The sequence below is a fragment of the Amblyomma maculatum genome, chromosome 1, assembly GCF_055883805.1.
Source record: "Amblyomma maculatum isolate TAMU_Amacu chromosome 1, ASM5588380v1, whole genome shotgun sequence".
NCBI classification, from domain to species: domain Eukaryota; kingdom Metazoa; phylum Arthropoda; class Arachnida; order Ixodida; family Ixodidae; genus Amblyomma; species Amblyomma maculatum.
The window spans coordinates 80,129,239-80,143,091 of NC_139344.1; the positions used below are offsets into that span (position 1 = coordinate 80,129,239).

Sequence of the window (13,853 nt, forward strand, 5' to 3'; positions counted from 1 at the left end):
CCTTACAAAGTGGAATGAATGACCCATGGAGTGAATAAATAGGTATGTAGAAGATGGGCTGTAAGTTTCCAAAACATCATTTTAAAAAAGTGCGGTCTCATTGATTCAGGCATGGGTGGACTTGCACAAGGGATCACGTTGAGGTACCACCCGCGTGGACAGCGATCACCAAAATAGACCTCCTTGAACATGAATTGCAAGGAACAGTGGTGCCTATGCACTTCATGCACACTATGGCAGGCACAACGACGACTTCTTTATTTCCAAAATATAACGCAGGCACATAGTTGGGCTTCGCTTTCCGTAACTTCACACCACCCCGCGGATGCGATTTGGTGTGCGCATCTGCCAGTCGTGGCTTTTTAGACACCGCTTAACGTGTCACTGTTTTTGTATTTTTATTTTGGAATGGTGTCACGCTGTTGTAATGCCTAAGCACATATCCCTTGCGTGCATCCACATGCTGCTTCCAGTACGCCGAACCTACTGCGTGCTTGTCATGCTCAGTTTCACCGCTCTGCGCGCTTCACCACGTTGCTTTGCCACGTGTACTGTGTGGCGATGCGTCCTCAAAATGTGACAGGGCCGTTTTGTGAAGAGGCACCACTGCTACTGCGTCGCACTGCTAAAAGGGTCGAGGAGGCCTTCAGGGTTTTGAGGCAATTCTTCAACATTAACAACAGTGCATGTAAAGCGAACTACTTGACAAAACCGGGAAAAAATGTTTTTTTCCACTTGGGTTTCATCTCAAACGTAGACATCAGATAAAATTACTGCGATGCAAAGGGTTTTCAGCATTTTTTTTTTTCAGGGCCATTCGATAATTCGAACTTTTGCTTAATTTGAACTTTTTCTCATCCTCTGAAGTCTGAATTAACGAGATGCTATAGTAGCTGTAACTGAGGAAAGAAACAATACTAACTCCACAACAGAGGGATGCAGCACTGCGCATAGTAAAAATAACTTCTGCTGCTGATGACAACAATGAGTAAACTAGCACCGCATCACGGTAGGATGCGAGCTGTGAACCAGGCCTTCAAGATTGGGCAATATGGCAAAATCTGGCCAAACCCTGCCGCACTCCTCAACCGTGGAGGCCTTGTATGCACATTATTATTAACAGTGCCACAAGAGTGGCGCTGAACCTTCTTTCCCGAGCAAACCAATTGCGGCAGCATGTTGTGTGGCATCAAGAGTGGGCTTTGCTTTCGAACCAGTCATCGAAGGAAACTATAGCATCACTTCATACCAATACTATTCAATGTCAGATATGGAACTTGAGAACACATTGGAAAAAACAACGCACAAAAGATCAGGGACCAGAAGAAAGACACAGGACAAGTGCTGTTTTTTCCAACATGAACTTACGCTAACTCGCCCAAATGACCGTTCTATTGAGAATATGTGCGGTTTCAAATCATTTAGGACCTGCACTGTTCAATTCATTAAGTCAATTGGATCGAAGAATATCAGATCTAGTATTTGAAACGTCAAGTATTTGCGGACCCTAATCAAACACTGTATTTAAGATGTTCCCTAGAGCAGCAGTTTTCCGAGCCCTAATACTACCTACGCATGAAGGCCTGCTCGTAGGCCGCCCTTAAATTTTCTCGAGTGCAGCACGAGCCAACAGTGAGCCACACATAAAGCAAATTTCTTGGAATCACAAACAGATGACAATAGCGACATGGCATGTGTGCTTTTTGCAGGCTCTTTTGAAAAATATGAGCTGTCGTACGGCTCTAATGTGCGACTATGCGTTCACATCCACACGGCATTAATACATGACATGAACCACCGGTGACCAACGATGCAGTGAATGCATTAAAATGCATCATACACTAAAGGGGGAGAAAATATTCATGCCTGCTGCGACTCGCAGAAGCATTTACCGTTTGTTATTTTGAATCAGGTGCTTCTCCTTCAACACGGAAGTGAGCTAACTTTACATGGTATGCTGCAAGCCAACAGATTTTCCTGTTGTTGTGCTATTAAATTACCAAGAGGAAATTCACTGAATTTCACCGTGCAAGAATTAAATCAACCTTGACATCTGCACTGGCTATACCTGTTTTCGCAGCAGGTGGCAGCACAATGCTGTCATGACCACTTATGGGGTGCATGCGCTCCCCAAAGCAGCTGCTACAAGGTGGCCATCGCACAACATACTGAAGACTTACCCGGTTCTTTTTGGGCGGCAGAGCAGGCGGAGAACTCAGTTCAAAAGGCGCTGCCAAAGTTGCATCTTGCAGGGAGCTGCCGAGGAATTCATCGCTCCCCAGGCTGGCAAAAGACATCTGCACTTGCTTATAGTGTGCCACTTGGTACGTGAACAAACGACCACTGTTGAAGAAATCCTGCTGCTCTGCGGGCTGCGAGTAGCTGCCAAATGTCTGGATGTACTCCTGAACTGCAACACAAATGTGGAAAAGAAATTAAGTTTCGCGCAGAGTTAAAATTATTATTAAGGTAATTATTTCCATTCATGAGGATGAGGTACTCTGCCAGAGTTTATTCTACAAGAAGGCCAGACAAGATGCATGACCACAGCAGACTCCGTAGGTCACCTGCCGTGCCCTGTTATGGCTCATTCAGTGGGGGGGACGAGAGCAGCGGTGCTCAGCAGTACAGAGCAGTACAGGAGCACGCCGAGCAAGGATGTAACTGTCCTCCCATGGGAACGCTCTCTGCGTGTACAGCAGTACAGAGCAGTACAGGAGCACGCCGAGCAAGGGTGTAACTGTCCTCCCATGGGAACGCTCTCTGCGTGTCGAGAGCAGAGCGTCACGACCATGTGACCGCACTTCTCTCCCCAGCATTCTCCGCCTGCCCGCAGCGGCGGTAGTTGCAACCCAAGGAGAGGCCAACACTCCGTGTAGAACCGCTTGTTTTCTATGCCTTTGTTCTCACAGTGCGGCGATCTGCCTCCTTTGGCCCTTTCGACGCCAGCAGCGACTCTCAAACATGCATACAGCACCTGAGCAATGCTTTCCACTCGCCGAGTGCCGACGCTTTGAAGGCGCCATTTTCAGTGTCGCCGACTCAAGAGAGGAGAGAGAGAGAGAGGGAGAAAAAAAAAAAAGATGGTGCGGATATGACGCTTCCTGTGACTTCTTCTACTCTCGCTTTATGGCTCGTTCACACTTGAGCCTTCGGCGGTGAGAGTGAATGGATTCCGCTGCCGCGGGAGAGAATACGCCGGAAATATCGGCAGAAAGCCAAATCGGTCCGGCACCGGTTCTCGCCGCCAAATTTTTTTCCGCCGAATTCATCAGCCAATAGGAAGGCGAGGAAGTTGAGCCGGCACGACCCGCGGCATCGACCGGTTAGCATCCCTCAGGGGTCAACATGGCAACAGCGTACTCGCAATCGACCATTGACACCGTGAAGCTATATTGTGTATTTTTTTTCGGCGGTATCTTTTTTCGAGAGTTTCCACGTTTCGTAACGTCTTTTCGAGCGTTTCGAGAGAGACGATAATAGGCGTGGCTCTGTCTCATAACACACTGGCAATTAACGTACAACTAAATCTGTACAACTAAATCTGGAATTGAATAATGTGGTCTACATGCATAACAATCTTCACAGCTGTTCTTGAGGAAACTCTAACACGATGATTGCTGCCAAAATGTTCACTGCAGGCTCAAAACAGGGCCTATGCATCAGAGAGCGTAGCCTGCACCGTGGCCCAGTATAAAAAGCAGAAAAAAATTAGATGAAACGAGGAAGACAGTAACTTACCGAGCAATAGACCCATAAACTTCTTAACCTCATCCGCCCACCTAACTTTCTGCCGGCCCCTGCTATGCTTTCCTTCCCTTGGGATCCAGTTTGTTACCCTAAGCGACCATCGGTTATCCTCTCTTCGCACTACATGTCCTGCCCAGGCCCATTTCTTCTTAATTTCCATTAGAATGTTGGTAACTTGAGTTATTTCTCTGACCCACTCTGCACGCTTCCTACTCTTAATGTTACCCCTACCATTTTTCGTTCCATAGCCCTCTGTGTTGTCCTCAACTTAAGTAGAACTCTCTTGGTTAGCCTCCACGTTTCAGCCCCATAGGTGAGTACAGGTAAGATGCAACTGTTGTATACTTTCCTCTTGAGCGATACCGGTAAGCTGCTAGTCATAATCTGCGAGTGCTTGCCAAATACGCTCCATCCCAATCTATTCTTCTTGTTATTTCCTTTTCATGGGTCAAATGTACCATAATTTAGTGAACAATTATGATAATGCGTTTTTCCTTCGGCACTTAGCATAGCTGTACACTTTTCGTGACAATCGTAGCTGCAGTCGAGTGGTCAGGTCAGGGTTAAAGGGAGCTCGCAGTCAAAACAGCGACAGCGGCAATACGTTGGCTCAGAAGTGTGAACGAAGGAGCGTGTTGGCGGCAGCTGATTTCGCTCGCTCAGTGCTCAAGTGTGAACAAGGCAATAGACGAGGGAGCAACCGGGAGTGTATTCGGGTGCTCTCAGTGGAGAAAAAGCCCTCCACATCATTTACTCCTGCTCTCCCACTGGAGGGCGCCTGCTTGTCTGAGAGCACTTTCAAAGTGCTCTCGAATGCGCCTGCTCTCCTACTCGAATTCGCTATTAGTTTCTAAAGAAAGGTAGTGAACAGAAAAGGTTTATTGACTTCCTTTAGTTGACGCTAAAGCGATTACTTTTGTAATACTGGCTGTGACTGAGCACTTTGCAATTTAAGGAACGGCACCGCTCTTAGCTCTGATGTGCGAGGGATGTGATATGCCTGCCTGACAGGGAACAAGGTATAGTAGAACCATTTCGTGTCCTTCTTTTATGGTTATGTTTACAAACTTCTACCCATACGTCTGCACATAACCAAACATCTTCATGTCATCTAGCCGGTGGTTAGATGTCTTCCTTTAGAGGTGGCGATAAGGATGTAACAAAGATATATCGTAATATACAGTTGTCACTTTCAATCTGGTTTCGTCACATCAGATCCTGAGAATTATGTGACCTGCAATGCAGTTTTTTCTCGATGAGGCTTCTTACGCTACCACATTGAAGGGAAATTCTTATTCACAGAACACTAGAGTAGAGTGAAAAGCACAGTGACAAAGGCAGAAGCCCAGACTTTCAAAGAGTGAACTGAGAAGCTAAATTCCAGTCATCTATGTGCAATCTATTCAAGGCTCTTTAATACAAAACTTTATTTGGAACAATCTTTGAGGTGAATACCTTTTGGTAACATTGCTGTGCTAAGTTCATACTCTATGAATTTCAGCATAGTTATGAACTTTTTGTAACAGTACACGCAGTGATACATAAAGAAATATGTACTAATCTATTTAGTTTCCCTAAAACAGCCATAATTCACAAGTCAAACTGCACTAAAGTCTATACAAGCTCGGCCACAAAAACAAATGTGTTGTACCATTCAAAATTCTGTGAATGAATGCCTGCCTGTCCTGAATGCAACCATTTGGTAGAAAAGGAACTGTGAAGTGATACATACTCATTTTCTTCTTAGGAGGCAGCGGAGGAGGCCGGCCATCCTCGGCAGGAGCAGAGGTGTTTGTCGAAGACACACTTGTCTGTTGGCCATACTGTGGGCATGATGGCTCATGGCTGACCACCTTACAGCCCATCATGTCTGTGGTAGTGGTACGCCAGTGCTCAGTTTTCCACCTCTCACCATCTACCACATCCTGGAAGCACCAAAACCCACATCTCTTGTTACAACCAAGATTTTCTATTGATAGCTAATGAACTTCGAAAATGTGCCCAGATCTCAGTGGACTTCTTTGCCATACCTACAGAGAGGGCAAACCACACTTAGTGAGAATATGTAAGTGTATATCTGATTCAGTGCTTTGCACAGCACCAGCTGCTACATACAGCCTGTCACGCTGCCAGCGCCATATCCTGCACTCTAGTAATGCGAGGTACCTAGAACCACGCATCTGCATGTACCTGCCAAAACCTGACCCATCCTATCATGCACATGCACAGGCCTGGTTGTTATGTGTGATAATTTACGGCTACCATATTTGTAAACTGCAACATTCAGTACAAAAACACTTTCCATCACTCTGCATCGGGCAAGCCGGTATTGATCCAGAACATAAGAGGGAGCACAAAACAAGGACAATGGACAAAGGATTTCAGTCAGAAAGTTGGTGCTTGTGATGTGTTTTCTATCCTTTGTCTGTCATCCTCGTTTTGAGCTCTCTCTTATGTCACGGCTCTAACGAACAATATAGTTTGGCGCGCAGTATTGGTAGGCACAGGGCTATTTTCCACAGAAAGTATAAATGACTAAGCATTTGTTTTGTTGCGGAATAAAATCCATCCTTCATTTCTGCAAACAAGCAATAAAACTTAGGTTATAGCAAGAAAATATTCAGAAACTTGCATTTCATTTTTTCCTGCCTCAACTTTTTCTCCAAATTATAACCATCTGCATTCATAGTATTGCCATGCTCACTATAATCTGTCAGGCCTATGTATGCAGCCTAACTGCAAAAACCTGAGGTATCACAGCTGCCTAGGAATGCTCGATACAGCAGCACCTCGTGATACCAACATCACCCAAAATTTCGTACCATCAAAAGAAATAAAATCTGCATGCAGAAGCATGGGAAATGCATTCACGCAGATTTTTTTATGGCTGAGGGGATTTATTTATGGCCATAAGGCGACAGCCCACTACTAAGTGAGTTCAACGCGACTGGCGGTCGCAAAGTCGCGACGTGCAAGCCACGTGCAGCTGCAAGCTGCTTCCTGTGTATACAGTGTGACTGGCGGTTCTGGAGTCAATGATATGCAGGTCACATGACAACGAAAATTTCTCCCTGTGCACACGGTGTGACTAGCAACTGTGTTGTCAACGACATGCGAGTTGCGCGCAGTGCTCGAAGTTGTAGTAGTGGCTCACACATTCTATCATCCGTATAAAGGAATGGAAGAGTGCTTAGAACATCCGAAATTCTGCACATTGCATATAATGCATTCTGGGCGGAGAACTTTATGAATTTGTATCAACTGGGCTAGTGTCATTGAGATTCTACTGTAACATTAAAGAAGCGAAAGCTAGCATGGGGCGGCAGTGCCATATAAAATGCTGGCAACCTGTGCTCTTAAAAGGACACTGAGAAGAAGATGAAGTTGGCCTGTAGAGATTAAATTAAATTGTGGCGCCTATCATCCTGAAGGTCTCTGAACTGAGTTCAGCCACCTCGGGCTGTTTAATGCGCACTGACACAGCACAGTGCATGGGCACCGTTTGCGTGTTGCCTTCACTGAAATGCGGTTGCAACGACCGGGAAAGAGTTGGCCTATAGACTGACTATGAATAGCATGATGTGGTATTATGAAGTTTAACATCCTGAAGCCACACGTGGCGTATGAAAGATGCCGCGGTGGAGGACTTCGGAATAATAAACTGATCATTTCTAATCGCAAAGAGGCAACTTTCCTTCAAGATGGAGAGAAGCTAGAGAATAATTAAAGATGAAAGACGGGTACCAGTGCAAAAGGCTACTTCCACAACCAGACTGCACTGGCATCCAGAAAGGGCCAAGCAGATTTTGAGCAGATCTCCAAGGCTGAAACCACTTTAAGAGAAAACGAAATACTGTGCAATCTTAGGGTAAATCTTATTTCTCAATCATTACAATCATGTACAACTTGAGGAAAAAGCAGCTTTTGCCCCTCAAAGCACACCCCGCGCAGCCAATGGTTTTGGCCAACTTCCACGATGTCATGGATAATCCCCCCTTAGACCTGCTAGAGTGACCATGCAACATGTGGCAGAAAAAATAAGGTTCACCACGGCTTAACCGAACTAACCGCAGTGTCCCGAAAATCGTTTAACGCAACTGGCTGAAGGGCCTATTATGAGGTGCATCTGCCGCTTATTACTAGAGCTGCTGGCTCTCACAAAGGCCACAAATTCTTTTGGGCTTGAGGTCATTCAAATGCAGTCACTAATTCTAAGCAAAGATTTTGTAGCCAGGGTCACAAATAAGATCTAAGGTAGTAGCTCCGAGAGGTTCAGCCAACAAGCATGTTTACAGCTTGCCATATATGGCCAAAGATAGGTTCCATTTTGGTTGCAGTTAAACTACAACAGTCAACTCTTTCCATAACGTGGTGTACCCCGATTTAGCGCCGATGCCATCAGCAACACCACGAGTTTGAAATAGGATGGTGGGAATAGGAAATCTGACTGCAAATTTCCCAGTAATAAAAGAGTCTTCTTTAACAATGCTAATGAACCCAGGAAAAACTCAACTAGCAAACTCTGCTCAGAACAAAATCCTGATGGATAAAGTTCTTGGTGTCCAATTAACAGAGGCAGCGAAGTATACACCCTATTAATTGTTTAAGGCACTTTGTATACAAATGTGTACACTGCGACCTCGGTGTTTTTTCTAAGACTGTGCTTTAGCTAGTATCATTTCTTACTTTCATGTCTTTATCTTGCTATCAGTACACTTTTTATGCCTACTAGGGAATGCAGCAAAATGCATTTCCTAAGATAGTGTACTTAATAGCACATTTTCTGTCATTTTTCGCAGACTGATTTTTCTGCTTGCACACCTTTTCTTTTTTTTCTAGACTTTTTGTATCATGTGCACCTCCGGAACACAAAATGATCACACAATCACCATGGTTGCTGATCTCATTGATCCTGGTGTGTATTATTTTGACACCTTGTAATAAATGTTGAATGCGCTTGCAAAAAATTAACCACTGGCACTTTTCGCTGAAAAACCAAATGACTTTGTCGAAATGTCGATACTATTTAGGCTAAAAATTACTTGCTTTCAGTCAAAACAAAAAATGTGGTCAAAATTTCCAGAGCCCTCTGCTACGGTGTTGCTCACAGCCCGAGTTGCTTTGGGACCATTACACCCTATAAACTCAAACGAAATGATAAATGGCACCCAAAAGGGAAAGTTCACAGACTCTACTAGTTGGTATCTCTGGATCAGTCTCAGCCAGGTTGCATGCAGATCTAGCATGGAATTCACCCGCTTTTCTTCTTTGTCATCAGAGTCATGTTCAGCTGCCTTCCTACTGCTGCCGAGCCCATGAACACATGGGACGACCATACCAGGCATGAAGAGTGACTGGTAATGATGATAATGACCTAAGCCCTATCCACTTGTGTGCCTGTAATATATGGTGCCACCTGTGTGGCTGTTTCTTAAAAAAAAAAAAAAAATCCAATTTTAACTAGGCAATAGCTTGTTTCTGAATGGGAGCTATGGCTTTTTTAATGTCTAGTGTTAAAGCGCGCAGTTTCATGACAACATATATTGCCATAATTTGACAGCAATTGACACCACAATTTGTACCTCGTGATCATTTTGCCTACAATGTATGAGAATGGAAGTCCACCTTATTGTCAGATATATATATTTCCTTTCTGCTATGTGTCTTACTTTGTGACAAATTATTTTGACTATGTATGCATGCCAACTTGCAAGTTTCAGTGAATACTGCACCATATAAAAAGTACTTACCGTTACATATTCACACAGGACAACTGACCGAATGTGTATGAATAAACACGCAACAAAAAAAGGAGAACAATACAACATACAACAAGTGCCAGACCTCAGCATCTGAAACGTTGTCGTACTGAGACGGAGTCCTTGTTCTGGCAGAACGCTGCTTGATAGGAAGGGCTGGTTTAACTTCATCCATGGCTGTTCCAAAATTAGACCCTTTCAGTTCGAATGACTGATGGCTCATAGAGGCAAGTGTCTTGTCCATCTGCAAGAGGAAAAAAACAAGAACTTGACATGCACTAATAGAATGTGGTACATTTGTTCTACAATAATGATACGATGGGCCTAATAAATGCATGACTGCATTTTGAATTCGAAAGCTGCAGGTAGCCAAGAAAAATACCACCCTGACTTCAACATCACTGAAGGTGTAGGCACAGTGAGGTGATGCATAAGTGCTGTAATAACAAGGAGGCTTGATATTTCTGTGTAATGTACGCTACTTTTACGTGCCAAATCTCCAAGTGAACTGTGACACACACTGCACTGCAGTAACGTGGCTCTGCACTACTTTTGACCAACCGAGGTTCTTCATTACGTATCCAAATCTCACTACAAAGGCATTTTTGCATTCTGCCTCCATCAAAATGCAATCATGGCAGACAGTGACTTTATCAACTTAAGCCCGGAACCGGACTGAGAGGACCGTAGTAAACAGGGGCCCTACAACACCCATATCAACAAAATACCTTTGGCTCCGAGACTTATCCTCTCCCCTGGCTGATGGTCTGGAAGCAACAGAGGAAGCCCCAGTGCAGCAAGGCAATGGGCACAATTATTAGCCAGCCAGGAATTATTTTTATGACAGGCCTAGGAAAAGGCTTGTCCTATTTGGCATGGGAAAACCAAGAATTGCAGCATTTTACTTCTAGGAATGCTGAAAGTCATCCTACAGTCTATGCATGTCCTAAACAATGGTAAATGATCAGGGGAAAAATAAAAAGAACAAAGCCAACAGGCACAAAAAAGCCCCTTAAAGTAAAATGTCACAAATCTCATACAATTTTAAAAATTGGTTCAAGCAATTAAAATTTTATTATTAATACCTTATACACAAGTGCATCAAACTAAATTGAAAGGCCTGTGAAAGTATTTTATTTACAAGTTGAAGTCAAAATATTAAATGCCAAAACATTCAATTTTACTCTTGGGTTTCAAGTAAACAAATTAAGAACAATAAACAAATTCCATACAATTCATCAGGGTAATGATAAGCATAAAGAACTTTATGCACTCTATCCAATGACTTGCAAGAAGTGCACAGCCAATTTACATGTCCATTGGAGCACTTGCAATTTTTCAGCTGTGCCACAATGCTGCTAACAGTGCACATGTAATACAGTCGAACCCGGATATATCGAACTCGAAGGGGATCGCGAAATAGTTCGATATATCGATAATTCGATATACAGAAATCTGCTTGTGACGGCACTTACGATGCTAAAAAAACGATACCGTATTTGTCGCATAATCAGCCCACTCGCATAATGAACCCACCCTCCACTTTTGCACCCGAGAATTTGAAAAAAAAAAAAAAATGCATTAAGGCCAGCTCGCTCACATGCAAGCGACTGAGCGATCTCAGTGACGAGCGGCAGCGATAGAGCAAAAATTTTCAAACTTGTTGGAACTGCGTCCCTCTCGCCGCTCGAGCCACCACGGCAACTCAAAACAAGGTTTCTGTGTCGCAGCGGCGGCAGAAATCGCGCGCATTTTCGCTTGCATGTCGATGGCGTGCGTCAGTCCGTTTCGGTCGTCTCATCCACAGCTCATTGGCAGCGTGCCAAGATGCTGCGCAGCGATAACATCCCGCCGTGTTTATCTTTTGATAGCTCCTGCGGTGGCGGGGAGAGAACTTGGCAGAGTGCCCGTGATGGCTTGATTGCACAAGCCTGGTTCGATTTATCACGCCGCGCTGGGGCGAGCGTCATGATCGCAGCAGTTGACCGCATGCCGCCATATCTTACGTCCGCAGCCGCCATATCTTACGCTACGCTGCGCGTACAGCACAACGATAAGAAAAGATGACTCTCGCAAAAAAAAAGCCGCCGCGCCGCCGCACGCAGAGGGTTCGCAACACACGCTGGAGAAAGCGTCCGACGTCTGTCTGAAAAACGGGCTGAGCTGGCTTGGCGCATGTGTTACGCGTGCTGAAGGAGAGAGATAGCTCGGCAAAAGAATGGGCACACCGACGAACATGGCTTGCGCAAACGTCATGTGTTGGCGCGCGGGAAACGACAATTACAGATGCGCGCGTCTTTGGGGAATGGGCGCGACGCTGCCCAGACCAGCCGTCGCCGAACTGTCTCCTCTCATTCCTTCCGCACGTGGCTTGAAAACGGCACGCGGCAGACAGCCAAGGGTGATGCGATCATCTTTGGGGAAGGCACACTTTCCAGTGCGTGGTGCGGAGTTCGATATATGATGCGGCTTTCCTATACTTTTACATGGGATATTCAAGGGGATATTTCGTGAGTTCGATATAACCAAAATTCGATATATCCGGGTTCGATATAACCGGGTTCGACTGTATAACAGATCGTAGAAGTTGCAACTTTTCACTGCTGGAAAAAAAAAAGTAAAGAAAAATGTACCATAACACTTTCAAGGAAACGAACACTCTATGGGATGGGAACTGCGTTTTGTGCTTGTTGGTCCATTGACAAATATTAAAACAGCACAAAAAGGATACACAAACGCTCTCGTCTCTGTTTATGTGTCAGCCTGCCTTAGTATTTTGCACCGTTCCATACTCATGTCGTGAGAGAACAGCGATTAGGCAAGGCCCAAGGGCAAGAGACACACCAAGCAATAAATCAGTCCTCATGCGCACCTGCTTCATAGCTGATATATGTGTGGACGATGAAGAGTGACTGAGCAGTTGGTCCACACTGTCACTTCGGCTGCTGACTGTGGTGGTGCAAGCGTTGTAGCTGAAGCTCTGATAGCTCGTCTGAAAAACAGGCAACTATTATGCACTAATAGAATGTGTATGCAAAAACAGGCTACTCTGAAACTACCGTTGTACAAACATATATATATTTTTTTTTCAATATGCAAAAATGTACTACATCAATGTATCAGCAATCTAATGAGATATAAGCCCTCAGAGAAAATCATACCGAAAGGATAAAAAAAAACTGTAGAAAAAGCCAACGCTGTTACAAGCCAAACAAAATGTGGCCGATGAGTTGAGTAGCTCAGCTTGCCACAAACAAGAAATAACAGCACGGATTACTAACTACAACCATGAACAGTAAGCACTAGTCAAGTGGCAAACCTTGTGTGTGGTGGTAGACCAAGGGTTTGGGGAAGATATGCCCAACAGATCATCGGCCGAATGGTGCAGGCAGGATTCGAAGCTACTGGCCCCACTAAGGGGGCTGCTGCCTTGCCAGTCTCCAAACAGAGGCGACTGCAGCGCTGCTGACAAAGGCTCCAGGAGGTTAGAGTTTGAGCTCAGCGCCCCAGACTTCTTCTTCGGAGGAAGTGGAGGGGCCACTGCATCCAAACTGGGACCTCCAACTTGGCTTCTGCATCATAACAGTACCATACCAATCAGAAGCCTTTTTTTCTGAAGATGCCCACAACAGTTCTTTTTTTTTTAAGACACTTTTCACTGTTTAAGAAAAGCACAGCAACAAAATAGTAATGGCTAGTTTTACCCGACAGTGTAATGCACAGCGTTCCATGTAACACAAGTCAAAGGCTATAAAAATTAACTCATACATTGCATTAACCTTGGAGATCACCTACAACAGTGCCCTGTTATTCATACTAGGCTTATACATCATTATCAGCACAACTATGTCTACTGCAGGACACATTACTTTCCAATTAACCCTGCCCTGCAACAACTATGGCCGCTCTATTCCTGCCCACTGCTTGACCTCATATACCCACCTGATTCTCTGACCCCCGTCCCCTCCCTCTACCTAGCCGCGTTCGCTTCCCTTGAAGCCCAATCCATTACTCTAGTAAATACTTGGTATGTTAATGCATTTTTACATGCTTCAACATGCACCAAAAGCTATAATCAGGGAGTTGTAAAGTGCCAAAACAAACCAAAAATGACACAATATCTAAAAGGATAGCATTATTGTTGACAATTTTTCATGCTTTGAATAAAGTTAATGAAACTCCACAGAAGCAGTAAACTGTGGTCCCTCACTATGCTGCTAATGGCTGCGGCTGAGCTTGGGTGTGACATGCAGCGGTCAGTTGGAGAGCAATGGGAGTAACAGTAACGAGATGTTCGAAACATGCACTCTTAACATGAACATTCCAAACACACAAGCACCCCAA

The 13,853-nt window shown here is 44.7% G+C and overlaps 1 protein-coding gene across 6 annotated transcripts in view; it reads right to left on the bottom strand.

Moving 5' to 3' along the window:
• LOC146202880 (guanine nucleotide-releasing factor 2-like) overlaps positions 1 to 13,853 on the bottom strand; it is an 81,884-nt gene that overhangs the window by 26,956 nt on the left and 41,075 nt on the right. For all 6 annotated transcript variants that reach the window (XM_084588427.1, XM_084588431.1, XM_084588433.1 and 3 more), the window contains 5 exons: positions 12,829 to 13,081; positions 12,382 to 12,501; positions 9,595 to 9,753; positions 5,483 to 5,675; positions 2,181 to 2,410 (listed from right to left, as the gene is read on the bottom strand). In XM_084588427.1, the coding sequence (XP_084444553.1) occupies positions 2,181 to 2,410; positions 5,483 to 5,675; positions 9,595 to 9,753; positions 12,382 to 12,501; positions 12,829 to 13,081 (955 nt within the window). The remainder of the gene's footprint in view (positions 1 to 2,180; positions 2,411 to 5,482; positions 5,676 to 9,594; positions 9,754 to 12,381; positions 12,502 to 12,828; positions 13,082 to 13,853) is intronic.